The sequence below is a fragment of the Microtus pennsylvanicus genome, unplaced genomic scaffold, assembly GCF_037038515.1.
Source record: "Microtus pennsylvanicus isolate mMicPen1 unplaced genomic scaffold, mMicPen1.hap1 Scaffold_98, whole genome shotgun sequence".
NCBI lineage: Eukaryota > Metazoa > Chordata > Mammalia > Rodentia > Cricetidae > Microtus > Microtus pennsylvanicus.
In genome coordinates, this window is record NW_027461031.1 from 11,387 (window position 1) to 26,965 (window position 15,579).

The 15,579-nt window shown below is 47.8% G+C and overlaps 1 protein-coding gene across 1 annotated transcript; it reads right to left on the bottom strand.

The window, feature by feature from the left end:
• Nucleotides 1-7,568: 7,568 nt before the first annotated feature.
• On the bottom strand, nucleotides 7,569-13,620 carry LOC142842448 (chromatin modification-related protein MEAF6-like; the record flags this gene model as incomplete). Its single annotated transcript, XM_075959166.1, has 4 exons — nucleotides 7,569-8,049; nucleotides 8,561-8,594; nucleotides 9,363-9,392; nucleotides 13,428-13,620. Coding segments are annotated over 4 exons (266 nt in total), but the record flags the coding sequence as incomplete, so codon positions are not given.
• Between the last annotated feature and the right edge of the window lie 1,959 nt (nucleotides 13,621-15,579).

A 15,579-nucleotide genomic window follows, 5' to 3' on the forward strand; every position in this document is an offset into this window, starting at 1 on the left:
GCTTCGAAGGGTGGTGCCGAGTCACAGGGCCTTGGCCTCCCTACCTGTGAACAGGACACAAGGACAGACCACCTCTCCAGATATACAAGAGGCTGCCACAGCTAGACGCAGCTAGAGGCAGCCAGGCGCCAGTTCAAGCCCTGGGCGACTCACCACCCTCCTCACGGGGCCTCAGCTGCCTGGCCCACAGTGATCCACGTGTGAGCTTAACGGGAGAGGGTGGCAAGGACAGAATGTGACTCCTGAGACCAAAGCTCAAGTCACCAGGCAAGCTGCAAGGGATCAAATTCCAAGTAGCTGCCCCAGTTGCTCTTTCCTCCTGCTTTTCCTGGTTACTTGAGCCAAGAGGCTGATGGGGAAACTGGTGTGTATGCAAATTCCCACTGTTGGGAAATGATCCCTAGATGCCAGGCCTTCCCACAGGCCCCTCCCACTTGCACCAGCAGGTGCTGGCCCCTAAGTGCTTCAGCAAGTTCTGTGCCACAGATTTAACCCCTTCAAGCCCCACCCCACCCCCGACCCTGGCCAGCTCAGAAGCCAAAGTGACTGTAGTCTGATATAGGGAATCTCTGCATTCCCTGCCAGACTGAGCCAGCCCAAAATGAAATGAAGCAGCCCTGCTCTGGATGTCACTGTCTACTCAAGTCTCCAGCAGGCTTCTTCAGGATATGGGAATACCTGGCAGTCCCTAAAGAATACCCACCTGGAGCCACTAATGTCCCAAGCTGCTGGTCTTTCAGGGGATGAGGGAAGCCAGCGGCTGGGACAAGGCCAGCACCCATCTCTGCAACTCCCATTTCTTTTCCTTTCCCCCAACCCTCCCCAGGAACAGCCTGCACAGAAGGGCAACCCCTGTCTTAAGGAGGTGTTGAGGAGACAGAACTTGGGGGCTGGGTCATCAGATAAGCCCTGTCAGAATGGTAGACCCAAGGACCCTGGGACCTTTGTCCCAGGCTTCAATTCCTGGCTCATCTTCTCTGTCATTGGCTCATAGCCAATAGGGTGACAAGAACCTGTCCTGGGGACCTCCTAGTTCATGGGAAGGGTGTGGGAGATTTGGCTGAAAGAGGCAGGAAGTAGAGCCCTGTAATTAAGGAAGCCCAAGCTATCCTAGGCCGTGGCATGTAAACCCTTCCAGCCAGTTCCTGGAGGGGGAGGAGGCCCACGTTGTAACCTAGGGTGTGCCGCCTGAAGCTGCTATCAAGGCTGGTGATCCTAAACTACTTACCAATTTAAGAAACAGCAAGGAGACTCCGTGGGAGGAACTGCTTAGGCACCCAAGCCTGCCATAAGCCAGGCATGCGGCACCCTGCTGCCACCTTCTGGTAGCTCCCAGTACTACTATTACTACTGCTTGGAGTGAGTGGCTTGCCCACCTGGAACTGCTAAAAGCCCAAACTGCTGGTGTCTTTCAGAGGGTGAGGGTAAGAGTGGCCCCATGAGGTCCGAACTAATGTGCTCGGGAGAGGTGGCTCTGTCTGGGAGAAAACGCAAAGCAGAGCACTGACCCATACAGGGAACTCCTGTTGGCTTTCGTCTCTGGACAGGGTCTCCGTACGTAGTGCAGGACTGTATCAACCTCATAATCTTCTCAAGTCCTTCCAACACAGCTGTGTGCTTTTTGTTTAAGCAGTAAATTTTCAAAGGCATCTGCACAGAGTTCTCACAGTCCCAGCAATGAATTAGCCAAGAAAATTCTTGGGCAGGAGGTGTAACTGAGTGGCTGAGTGCTTGCTCAACAGGTACCAATCCCCTGTTCACATCTCAGCCACATACTGCAGACACACACACAAGCCGGAAGAATAATCAAGGAGAAAACTTACAATTACATATAATAAAATCACCACAAGCTTCTATTCCAAAAGAATTGAAAGGGCCTGGTACGGTGGCACATGCCTTTAATGCCAGCGCTCCGGAGGCAGAGGCAGGTGGATCTCTGTGAGTTACAGGTCAGCCTGGTCTACAAAGTGAGTTCTGGGACAGCCAAAGCTACAGCTACTACACAGAGAACCCTGCCTCAAAAAAAAAAAAAAAAAGAAAGAAAAAGAAAAAATAATTTAAAGGTTGAAAATGCTGTCTTTTGGGAAGGATATGGGAAAATAGGCAATAATCCTATCGCTAGAGTCATAGTGTCAACTCTGGAAGGGACCTGGTACTCAGGCTTACCTAAGAAACACGTGCCTCTTGACTCAGCAATCCTACTGATTTATCCCGGGGGGCCTCATCTGCAAAAGTGACGGAATGCGTTTACCGCAGCAGCAAAAGCTGGGAAGCACCACCACCACCACTAGAGCACAGGCTACAGAACTGGCATGCAGCGGTGGACTAGTAAAGCCAGTGAAAATGAGGCAGCTGTGTATTTGGAATTTGGTTTTGCTTTGTTTTGCAGGTAGCTTGGCATAGGAAAGCTGCTGCCTCAGCTTCTCGCTTGCTGGTTGGGATTACAGGTGTGCACCACCAAGCCTGGCTCTGTATGTTTTTGCATTTGTGTGTGCGCGCATACACATGTGCGTGAGTGGACGGTTTAGGTCCACGGTGTGGGTCCTAAGGATCGAACTCAAGCCATGAGGCTTAGGGCAAATGGCTTAGCCTGCTGAGCTATCCTGCCAGCCCAAGGCCGCCTTTGGGCTGTCTTCTGATCTAAGGAAGGGCAGAGCAGAACAAGCACTCTACCATCTTTGCAAACAGTGTTTGTCCGCGGTCCTCAGACCCCACAAAGTTCCTGCAAGACACAGCACTGCCGTCTCTAGAGAGGCTGTGCGACTGAGACCCAAGTTTCCGCTGAATGCACTCCAACACCATCTGAAGGTACCATTTGCATGAGGGTATGGCCAAAAGTTCTCCCCAAACCTGGTGGTAATTCTAATGGCCAGGGTGAAGATATCAAAAGGGAAAGTTTACAGATGGTGAGCTCAAATGGGTGGAGCTCTCTAAAGCAGAATTACAAACTGATCTCTCAAAGAGGCTCGAAGCCGGGTGGCGGCAGCACATCCTTTAATCCCTGAACTTGGGAAGCAGAGGCGGGTGGATCTCTGTGAGTTCGAGGTCAGCCTGGTCTACAAGAGCTAGTTCCAGGACAGGCCCCAAAGCTATAGAGAAACCCTGTCTCAATTAAACAAACAAACAAACAAATTTAAAAAAGAAAAAGGGGGCTAGAGAAGTGGCTTAGTGGTTAAGAGCACTGCTGTTCTTCCAGAGGACTCGGATTCAATTCCCAGCAACCACATGGCAGCTCACAACTGTCTGTAACTCCAGTGCCAGGGGATCTGATTCTCCCACGCAGACATACTTGCAGGCAAAACACAATGTATTTAAAGTAAAGTTAATTAATTTAAAATAAATCAAAGAGGTTTCAAGGAGCTCCCTCCCCACCACTCAAGGAGACAGCAAAGGCCTCTGGGAACCAGGATCCAGACCCTTTACCAAGCACATACATCTACTGGTGACCTGACCTTCTATTTTCTTGCTTTTAGGACAATTATCTGTAAGCCATCAAGTTTATGTTATTATTCCAGTAGCCTCAACAGACTGACACACGTATTCGGATGACATATTTCAAAGGCCCTGACCATCCTGAGATGCAGAGCAGGTTGTCTGGGGTGAAGGTGTGGAGCCAGGAGGACACTGACCAGGGGCCTACGGTGTATCACTGCACATAAGCAACAAAGCTTTGGAGTGCACACACCTCCAACACGTGCTATTAAACCTGACGGCAGTCACTCTCACCGGTGAAAACAATGCCACTGTCAGCAGTTTCTTGTGGTTCAACCTAATATTTATTTATAAATTATCCACATATATTAATGAACTAATATTTAGGCGTATTACACAACATATTCCAAGTGAAGAACTACACAAGGCGGAGGTCCAAAGAGAAAACACATCCAAGATCTGGCCTTTCCCTCCCACACCCCAAGCCGTCACCCACACCCACTCCCTTTCCCGTAGACACATAAGCAAGGGCCAGTACCCGCCACCCGCGGCATGGCTGACCCCACAGAGCAGTGTTCAAAATGAAACCTGTGCTTCAAATCCTGAGGCTAGCCCTGAAGACCAAAACCTGGAAACACAGGGATAGACTGACATGCGCTCACGTTCTCTCTCTCTCTCTCTCTCTCTCTCTCTCTCTCTCTCTCTCTCTCTCACACACACACACACACACACACACACACATATACACACACACAGTCTTCCTAGGCACTATATATACACAGCCCCATGCTGGAAGGAGGTTGTGCATACAGAATACCATCCACCACTTCCATCAAGTCAGAGCTTCTGAAAAGAATTTTCCAGTGTGCAAATGCCTCAGTGATTTGGAATAAAGCTGAGGGTGGAAAAGACCAAAGTAAGTGCAAAAATTAAGCCAGAGAGCGCTTTAGAAACTACTTATGAGCGAAGGCTCCTCAGAGCTTTGTTTTTACTGCGAGGGTGGAGACAGGAGCATCACTCTCTACTTCCTGCACACAGGACCAAAAGCCTCGAGATGAAGACCCCACTGCTTGCTTCCTACTCTTGGAACAAAGGATTTTCCTGAAAGCGAACGGCACAGACTCAAGTGGGGGTTAACGGTTTAAGCCGTGCAACAACAGAGCCATTTCTTACAGTGCCAAGGCTGCTGAGACCTGGGGTCTCTGGATCAGCACAGTGGGCTTGAAAGCATTGTTCCTGGTCCACACTGGCCTTGTCCTAACTCCCAAGCTTCCTAAAGTCCCTCCTCAGGCCCCAACTCTGTGGGTTGGTCTTGTTCCCCACATTTTCCTCATGTACCCCAGGACACTGACTTTCAACAGAATGGCCCCTTCCTCAGTCCTTGGAGCTGTGGAGCTGTGGGCTTGGCACTCCCATGAAGCTTTGCGCTAGACTATCCTCCAAGTAGCTGACAACAATGTTACCACAAAAGGCCAGGTCTTGTCTTTTAACTACCGGAGGCCAAGGGCAAGCTCTTCTTCCCGTGCTGGAGAGACGCACAGAAAAGGGTACCTGGTGGCAGAAACAAGTGTGCCACCCTCCATTCCTGTCGTTTGTCCTTCCAAAAGACAGGTGCATCGCTGGAGCCAGCTGGTGCTTCTCACCCGCTCCTCCAACACAGGCCGGCTAGCTACAGCCCGGGCTGTAGGACTTAGGAGCTGGCTTACTCCATTAAACCAGTCCCTCTCACAACACATAGGGCACTGGTTGTCACTTCAGGGTCTGCTGGCTGGCTGGTTGTAATGAAAGACTACCCTGTCCACTGAGATTAATGTTCTCTTGCGTAAGCACAGCCATTCTTTCCATCGATGCAAACTTGGTGGATAAAGTTAGGACCACAGCATGGTGCAGAGAGGCAGGAACCTATTGGAGTTGGTCCTTCTTTTTTTTTTTTTTTTAAATATTTATTTATTTACTTATTATGTATACAATATTCTGTCTGTATGTATTCCTGCAGGCCAGAAGAGAGCATCAGACCCCATTACAGATGGTTGTGAGCCACCATGTGGTTGCTGGGAATTGAACTCAGGACCTTTGGAAGAGCAGGCAATGCTCTTAACCTCTGAGCCATCTCTCCAGCCCCCCCTTTTTTTTTTTTTTAAAGTAAGGTTTCTTGTAGCTCAGGCTGACCTCTACCTCCCTTGACTTCGGATCCTTCTGTGACCTAGGATTACAGGCAGGAACCACCATGCCCACACTTACACGGTGCTGAGGATCAATTCCTAGGACTCTGCATGCCAGACAATCGCTCCAGATGCCTTTTTCTAAGCCACCCCAAGACGGGAAAAGCAAGTAGTCTCTCGGAGCCTAAGTAACACTGGCCAGCTGACAGAAAAACAGGAAGACCCAAGCAATGGGTAAACCTTACGGGGTGGGGGAGGTAATAAAACAAACAGCTCACAAGCCACAATCCTCTACAAACACACGGGGACAGTCACATACACAGACATGCTGCTACATTAACACACGCTTAGGGCCTGGGAGGGTACGCAGTAGTCGATCACGTGCCTAGCATGATTGATGTCTTTCACCCAACTCTCTACAATGCAAGAAATAAATACTACACCTTCTACTGAGCAGGACCGCTGCTCCTCTACGCACAGCCAACTATGGAGGCTCAGATGTGTGAAAGTGGGCCATTGGCTTTCCCCAGAGTTTAGGATAAGGCGATAAACCAAGAAGGAAGGATCCAAAACGCTTCTGGGTTTTCGTTTTCAAGGAACAATCTACGTATTTTAAACTACTTCCTTAAGAACTGGAGTTCTGCTTCCAAAGACATGGTCACCAACTGGGAAATCATCAAAGGAAATGGATTTTAACAACAAAAGGAGCTGGGCAGTGGTTGGACGCACACCTTCATCCTAGCACGGGCAAGGCAGAGGCAGGCAGGCCTCAGTGAGTTAGAGGCCAGCCTGGTCTACAAAGGAAGTTCCAGGACAGCCAGAACTGTTACACAGAGAAACCCTGTCTCAAAAAACTAATAATAATAAATAAAAAATAAAGACAAAAAAAAAGAACAAAAGGCAAGGCCTTTGCACACCAGAGGGTGGTTCTGGTAATAGGCCATCTATGCTCAGCCCAAAGAATGGCCATGATGGCCCAAGTCCCCTACAAGGCCCAGGCATCAGAAAGGACTGTGACTAGACAGTCAAAGGACAGGCAAGGCCCTGAATCTCACCACTTGCCCGACCTAGGCTGTATGGCTCAGTATCTAACACAATGGCCTCCAGCAGGCTCCTAGTCAGCAGCCTGGACTGTGAAAGAATCCTTTTGGGATTGGGATCTCAGCACTGGCATTGGGCTGAGCTTCCCAGGTGACCACAATGTGCAGCCAAGGCCACTGCACTGAAGATAGCCAAAGCCGTCAGGGACTCTGAAGGCCAGGCTCTCTGTGGGCAGTGCTGGCTCTTGTGAGGCTCTCACTCCACTCAGTGGAAGCTGACTTTTCAGTAATTCTGGGCTCTCCCATGGGCTTGGTGATTTTTAGAACATCTAACCAAGTGAATGTCAGCAAAAGGAGAAAAGATGGAAGCTGGGTGGTGGTGATGCATGACTTTAATCCCAGAACTCAGGAGGCAGAGGCAGGAGGATCTCTGTGAGTTTGAGGTCAGCCCGGTCTACAGAGTGAGTTCCAGAACAGCCAAAGCTACACAGAGAGAAGAAACACTGTCAAGAGAGAGAGACAGAGACACAGAGAGAGAGACAGAGAGAGAGACAGAGAGAGATGGAGAAGGGAGAGGGGAGAGAAGGGAAGAAGGGAGAGTGTGAAAAAATGGAAAAGAAATTCTCAGGCTGAGAAGGAAAGCATGAGAGATGGAGGGCAAGGAAATTTTATTTCTACAAAGGAATCCAAGTGTCTGTTCTACGAGGATGGCGTTTTCCAGCTTTCTTGTTCCTCGGACATGAGACTGCTTCCAACACGCCACCATTAAACGCTCTCTACCTTCCCCCTACAGAAGTCAAGAAGTCAAAGAGCCACACTGCCCATTTACTTCTGAAAGCCACTTTAGTTTCAGTTATGAATATTGACACCACATGAAACAGACCATTGGATGCGTCATCAGGAAAGTACAGGCATCACAAAATGTCCCAAAAGAAAATCAGATGATAAAAACAACAATAAAAAAATAATACAACACAAAACCAAACGAAAGAGTGGCAGATATTTACAGCCTCCATCTGCAGTGGAACCCGGGCTCTACTTTCAGCGGAACACAAAATCAGAGATGTGCACTTCTCGATTGGGGGGGGGGTCACAGATGGAGCTGGTGCCAGCCAGTTTGGGGGGAGACATTCATTCTAAGAAGGGAGAAATGCACAGTTAGCCACCCGCTGGGACTGGGACCAAGAACAGCTCTTCCCGCTGAACTGCTACTACCAATGACAATGGCAAATGACCCAGTCTTATAGAAAGGACTCGTCACTACAGTTAAGACAGACTAGCCAGTTACAGGCACTGGGTCTGGGGGAGCAGAGGCGGATGGCCACAGTCAGGTGAGGGACATTTGTCGCTGTGAGGTCAGAGGGGAAGCAGGGCTCCACGGCTGGAAGCTGCTGCTAACAAGTCTTCTAATAGTCCTAAAGAGAAAGAAACACACGTCATGGCACACTCAGAGCCTGGTTTGAGCAAATGTGCGCGTGTGTGATAAACACACACACACACCCACACATAAATCTTTTTTTTCTTGTTGTTTGGTTTGATTTTTCAAGACAGGGTTTCTCTGTGTAGCCCTGGCTGTCCTGGAACTCACTCTGTAGACCAGGCTGGCCTCGAACTCAGAGATCCGCCTGCCTCTGCCTCCCAAGTGTTGGGATTAAGGCCATGCACCACCATGTCCATTCTAAAACATTTTAGTAAAGAACAGCTGGTAGCTGGAGTATACAGATGGACCCTCAGGGTCTAGAAACTAGAGTGTGACCCTAGATTAGGGTCATACAGACTCTGAAAACCAAAGCTATCTACAAGCTCGTCAGCCTCTGACTGGGCCCTTGTCTAGCACAGATGATGAACCCTTTAAGAACCCACCAAAACCAATTTTTTAAAAAAACAAAACACTGCCAGTCTTTGAGATTTCTGGCTGATACTTACAGCTCGGGGCTTTTTGTTTAACTTCAGATCAATCCTGTGGTAGGAAAAATAAAAGAGATTTGCACTTTAACTTCAGAAACAGGGCAACAAGCAGCTACTGCATAGGGCAGCTACAACAAAGGCTACTCAATTCAAGTCCACATTCTTCATTAGACTATGACACAGTTTAGCTGTGTCCTCAGATAGTAAACAAGTATTAAAAAAATGAGCAGATATTTTTGCCATAAGGCAAACTGAGGTGACTAAAAAAGGAAATATACAGCAGTTATAAAAGCCAGAATTTTTAAATAAAAACTATTGCAAAATTAGAGAACTGGATTAAGAGGGCATGCTCAGGTCAATGTGTTAGCTCTGTAACTATGTCACTGACAGGTTCTGAGACACGCAGTGACCAACAGCAAACAGACTAGGAGTTTGTGTTTCTGGATATGAAACACAAAAGAAATTATAAGAATTTCAAATTTTAAATCTTTTAAAAGCAAAATATCAAAATCTTAAGCTACTAATCTCCTTAAGAAGCAAAGCCAGAAAATCAATTTAAATATGAATTAAAAGTACAGGTTATCTATTTAAAAAGAAATTAAAATGCATAAAAGTGAAGTTTACTTAATTTTGCTTAAGTTATTAAATAAAATGTTACCTCCATCACGTTTTTCTGTTTTTAAAAAAAACTTCCCAGCCTAACCTAATATACATACCTACAATCAAACAGACAAACTATGGGTTAGAAAGGTCTCAGAACAGCATCCCGGGTCTACACACTAAACAACACAGCACAGACACTAATGCAAATCAAACTTACTCAAAGTCATAATCAAACATGCCAGACGGGCTGAGGGGCAGCATTGGAGAGGAAGAAAGCAATAGAAATTAATATACTAATTGAACAAATTAGTCGATTAGCCACCCTAGCAAGATTTGTGGAAACAAAGTCAGTTTTAAGAATCTTAAGCCATAAGGTTTTGAACATCAAAGCACCAAAGACTGTGTGGTCAGGGGGACTCCCTTCCCGCAGTGCGGACCAGCGCAGAAAGCAGGCGACAGGAGGGCAAGTGACTGCATTTGAGCACTCAGAGGCCACAGCCCTGGTGTTAGCTGCCAGACTCAGGGTTAGAACTGCTAAGATATTGGTACTGAAAACAGAATTGGGGCATTAGAAGAGAGAGGGTGGGGGAGACAGAGATTAGCGGGGGAGAGAAGAGGGGACAGCCAGAGGAGGAAGGGGGGAAGAGGTTTAGTTACACAGCAAAAGGTGCTACAAGTAGGCATTACATATTGTCATTGAAACAAAAGGCAACAAAACACTTCGCACTTTGAAAACAGCAAAGCATGTAACTTTCCATTCAAGTTCAGGTTGTGAACATGCCCAGTGCCACCCAGGGTTCTTCCTGGAAGCCAGAAGCTGAGGCCCGAACCTCAGTAACCGTTCTCTTTCACAAGCTCTGCCCCCTAAACTGCTGACAGCACTTCACTGGCCTTTTTTTTTTAAATGAGATTGGGGGGGGGGTCACAATATAGCCCACACTGGCCTCGAACTTGCTGTCCTGCCTCAGTATCCAAGTATTGCAAATGCAGGCACATGACACCTTGCCTAGTACGGCAAGTCTACTTGTTTACATCAGTGTAGCAGCTAAGGAATACCAAGGTCTGAAGACCCTCCCCCAGCAAAACAAAGGTAACTGGGATCCATAAACACAGAGGAGAGGATGCAACTCTACGCTGTCATGGCTGAAAGGCCAGAGCGAGCATCAGCCTGGGCTCTGACTCCAGCTCCTCGCTGTTCTGACACCTTTCAGACTGGAGACAGGCAGGAAGACGATGCTCAATTGGCTGTTCTGCTAGACCATGTCTGTGAGCATCGTACAAGAGCTGAGTTTCAGCACCACTTACACAACCATCTCACTTAGGACCGTCCTGGACACACACACCAGCAGACAAGCAGGACTTTTAAAAAATGGTTTCCTCTTAAACTGATTCAACCTTCACAAATGAAAATAGATGCTATCAGCTGGGGGCGTGGCTTACTGGTAGATGCATGCTGGGTTCAATCCCTAGTAGTGGAAATAAATGCATACACAAATAAAAGTGTACCTATTTAACCAAATTTGGTAATCCCTCTCAATCCCAGCATTCGGGAGGCTAAGGCAGAAGAAATTAGTTTGAGGCCAGCCAGGGCTACATAATAAAACCCCATCTTAAAACAAATAAGCAACAATTTTTACAAAAACAAATCCTGGGTGTGATGGAATAGTAATAAGCTCTAAGAGCAGCTAGTATTGTTTTCTCTTTAAAGACAGTGGGACCTAACTACTGTTCAGACGCAAAAATATAAGAATTCAGAAAGCTAGTGATTTTCATTTGACTAGCACGCATCAAGTTTTGTGTTCAATCCCCAGCCTTGGGGGAGGGGGGTTCTTGATGAATTTTCATATCTCAGAAGAGGGGTAAGCTCAAGTATCTCCTCCTACTGCTCCTCCACAGTGTCTGGCATGTGGCAAGTCCTCAGACATCCTGTCACCATGGCCTGACTTGATACACGGGCCACCGCACAGTGGGGAAGGAAGCACTCACTGCTCTGGGTGCCAACTCACCAGTGTGTCTGGATACTGAGCTCCACCCCTGAACCTCAAGTGTGCAAAGGTAGCAGGACTCACCCCAACTGCCTTAGCCCACTGAGGTGCCACTTAGGGCAGTCCTGACCCAGATTCCTAAGAAATAAAGCAGCCCGGTGCCACCAGCCTTCGGGGGCAAATGAGCACGTGAGGCCCTGGGAGGCCACTAGACAGACAGGATCCTGGAGACAGAACTCAGTCCACCTTCTGAGCAGGACTAGCCTCGTAGGAGAGCAGTGCCCAACAGCGGTCATTCTTAATGCTGGTGTGCTTCTGGAAGGAATTCATTCCCGGGGCCAGGAAAAGGAGGGCTAGGGACAAAGTGTTACTCCCATGGAGGTGCTCTAGAAACCTGCAAGGGTAAAGTTAAACAGGGTGCTCCTCCAGCGCCTTTCGCCAGTCTAGAGCTAACCGCATCACTGGCACAAGGGTGTCACACACAGCAGAGGACCTAGAGAGGACACGTGTCTGGTGAGTGATGCAGAGCCCCAGGGACTTTCAAGAATGTTCTCCCTGCTCTAGACACCTTGAAATAGGAAAAGAATCCAAAATGACAACAAAATAAATGTAATAAAAACAACACAGAAGAAAGTATTGAATTATCATGCCAATTTGTGTGTATATGATATATACATGTATAAACACATATATGCATATGGAGGCCAGAGGTCGATGCTGGTGTCTTTCTACATAGCTTTGGAGAAAGGGTCCCATCACTTCTATTAGACTGGCTGGCCAGCAAGCCCCCGGGATCGCAATGTCACCAGCGCTGGAGTTACAGACACATATACACCTCACTGAGTGCTCTGACGTGGGTGCTGGGATTAGAACTCAGGCCCGTACACCTGCAGAGCAAGCACTTTACAAACTAAGCCATTTCCCCAGCCCACAAAAACTCTTTTTAAGAGTATGGATCTTGGGCTAGAGAGATGGTTCAGAGGTTAAGAGCAGTGGCTATTCTTCAAGAGGTTCTGAGTTCAATTCCCAGCAACCACAAGGTGGCTCACAACCATCTGTAATGAGATCTGGTGACTCTTCTGGCCTGCAGGTAGATATGTAGGCAGAACACTGTATACATAATGAATAAATAAGTAAAACTTAAAAGTAAATAAATAGTTAAAAAAAAGAGTATGAGTCTCTGCTATCTGTGATAAGGTAGCCCCAAGTCTACCGCAATGCTCCAATAACCTACAGCCTTACCAAGACGGTAGGGGGCAATTCTTTGCTGTTTCTTACTATAGTTTGAGATTAGCACAGTGGATTTTTTGTTTGCAGAAAGATGTAAAGCACCGGTCCTTCAGCCCTATTTAGTGGGAGGAAACTCTATTTCTGCAATTTAAAAAAGAACAAGAAAAACTTAAAAAGGATTCAAAAATCTGTTGATGAAAAGAGGTTTAAACCAGTTAAATTTCACCCTAAATCATTGCCAGGCCTGTGAGTTCACAGTGTCACACCTTAGGTGCAGGAAGGGACACCCACAGGTTTCTAAAGCAACGTAACTCATTAGCCAACCAGAGGATGGGCGCCCCCACGCAGCCCTGTACACTCCCTTCACCCCCACAGTGTTCAGGCTTCTAAGACCAAAAGGAGGGAGAGCCCCTCCCCTCCTTTACAGACTCATTCCCCTCTGAGTTAAGGCCCAGCATTAACATACAAACCCAGGCAGAGGGACCCACTACGATCCCTGCAACACCTGACCTCTCTGTCCACTGCTGTCCTTCCCATCTCATGTCCCACTGCAAAAGCAGCAGTGCGCAGATGGTTCCTACGAAGGAACGCCCGTGTTTAGGGGCTCTAAGTGTTTCCCCGTATCTGAAGGCAGCATACTCAGAGAACTACAAAATAGAAAAGTCATAACAATCAAAACCAAACCCGTATTTAAAAAGTCAGAGAAAGGCATGTCAACTGAGCTCTCACAGGAGTCAAAGACCTGGTTCCCAATAACCAGAATCACTCTGCAAGGACTCGTTTCTATTTCCATTTTCCTCTTAGCAAGGACCCAAAGCTCACGATGTCAGGTGGCTTAAAGGAGTCACATTCCATCCTAGCGACTCCCATTGATCCTTCAGGGCCTCTCTATTGCCACCCACTCCTCCCTCAGAGAACACCGGCCCACTTGACCTGCACCCGAATCTTTTGATTTTCTGCCACCCGAAGCATCAGGGCTCTGCCACTGCCCCAGGGATTTTCATTCTAACCAAGTCCCTCCCAGCAGTCACAAGAACTCTGGGACTGGGTGGGACCTTGTCACTAACCTGTGCCGGTTTTTATTCTTCCGTTTTTTGTGGCTGCTGTGGTGACTCCCTGAGGAAGTAGAAGAGGCAGCCTTCTGGGGCTTCACTCCCTGTACGGAACCGTCCAGGTCCTCAGGGTCCTCCTGGGCAGGCTCGTTCTCCTGATTGTGGAAGTCTGGAGAAGTATCGCTTTCTGTCCCACTTCCTGGTTCCCCTGGAGAAGAGAAAACAGGGCCCAAAAGCCTGATCAGAATTCCCCAAATTCCTGTCATGAGCAAATGTTTGCTTGTGAGCCCACAGGCCACACTACAGAAGAGAGACAAGGAACGTCCATCCAAAGCTAGGAATCCTGGAAAGCAGCAATCTGCAACAGTGTAACAAGAGTGCAAGGCTAAACCTGAGGCAGCACAGAGCTTGTATGAAGGCCTGCATGGACGGCGCTGAGGAGAGCGACACTCACACCTAGAGGATGGGAGACAGTGACCCTGGCAAACCAGCAGAGAAGCCTATCTTTCTTTAAAGGGTGGTGGGGGTGAGGAGAACTAGAGAAATGACCCCAAGGTTAAGAGTAGGTACTGCTTGCTCTTCAGAGCCCCAGAGCCTACACCATGAGGCGCTAAGAGAGCCAACACCTCTCCTTGGGTGCCTGCACTCAAATGCACGAACCCCACACAGACACATACATGTGATTAAAAATAAATTTAAAAAAAGAAAAGAAAAGGTACTCACTGGGAAAGAGAGTCCAGTCAAATCCCTGAATTACTGAAGCTTTGGATTGGGGGGTGGGAAGGGATATGTCACTCAGGCCTTGAACCTCCTAGGTCAGAGGATAATTCTGAACTTTTCTCAAAAGCAGTTAGTTACTTAGTGCATTTTTAAATTCTATGTATGTGTGTGCAGGCAGGGTTATGGGCAAGAACCTAAGTTTGTATTCCTAGAACCTAGGTAAATCTGGACACAGAAAGCTGGACACAGAAGTGTGCATCTGTAACTCCAGCTCCTACAGGGAGATGAGGGACTGAGCCAGGAGAATTCCTGGAAGCCCCTGAGTCAACATGCTTGGAATATGTATGTAGAACAAGAAGAGACCCGGTCTCATATGATACAGAGGGTAAGTGCTAACATCTGAGGTCGTCCTCCAACCTCCATTGAGTGAGGGTGCGCACACACAGACACACACACACACACACACAGAGAGAGAGAGAGAGAGAGAGAAAGAGAGAGAGAGAGAGAGAGAGAGAGAGAGAGAGAGAGAGAGAGAAATTAAAACAAAGTAAAACAGAAAGGTGTGGCATAATAGCATATACCTGTAATCCCAGAGCTGAGAAGCTTGAAGAAGGAAGATCAGAAGTTCAAGGCCAGCCTGAACTACTTAAGAGAGCTTACTTCAAAAACACATTTTAAAAAAATTTTTTAGAGCAGAAGACCCCACCAAGATGGCTTAGCAGGTGAAAGTGTTTCCCTGCACAAACCTGACAGCCTGTGAGCGATCCCTAAAGCCTTGGAAGAAAGAGAATCAACTCCCCAAGTTGTTCACATGCCTGCCATGGAACACATATACACAGACCCCCAACACACACTTCTCCTTGCTCCCCCGCAAAAAAGCAAAGAAGCAACCAGATCTCAGATATGAGGGACTAATTTGAACACGATACAGGGAAGCACCAGGAGAGGGAGCTCCAGAGCCACGGAGCAGCACAGGACTGGCAAAGCATCTGACTCCACATAAAGTTTACTAAAAGAGCAGAGTGTTGGCACACACCCGCCATCACACACTCAGGACGCTGAGGAAGGAAGATCATGAATTCAGGGCTAGCCTGGACTACAGGAGGACCCTCTGTCAAAACAAATAAACCAACAGAAAAGGCTACAAGGGCTTCAAAACTTACCTTCACAAAGCTGCAACAACCAGCATTGCGCTGCTCACGGTGGACAGATAAACAGAGATCAAGAGAACAGTCTAGCATGAAGTCTAATGTTAAGGTCTGCTGATCCCCGACAAGCAAGGCTAATGAGACAATTCAGTGCAGAGAGAAGTTCTGTTGGTGCAAGACCAGCCTGAGCAACACAGCGAGACCTCACTTCAGAAAGATGAACCGGGCTGGAGGGATGGCTCAGCACTTAAGAACACTAGCTGCTGGGCTAGAGAGATGGCTCAAAGGTTAAGAACACT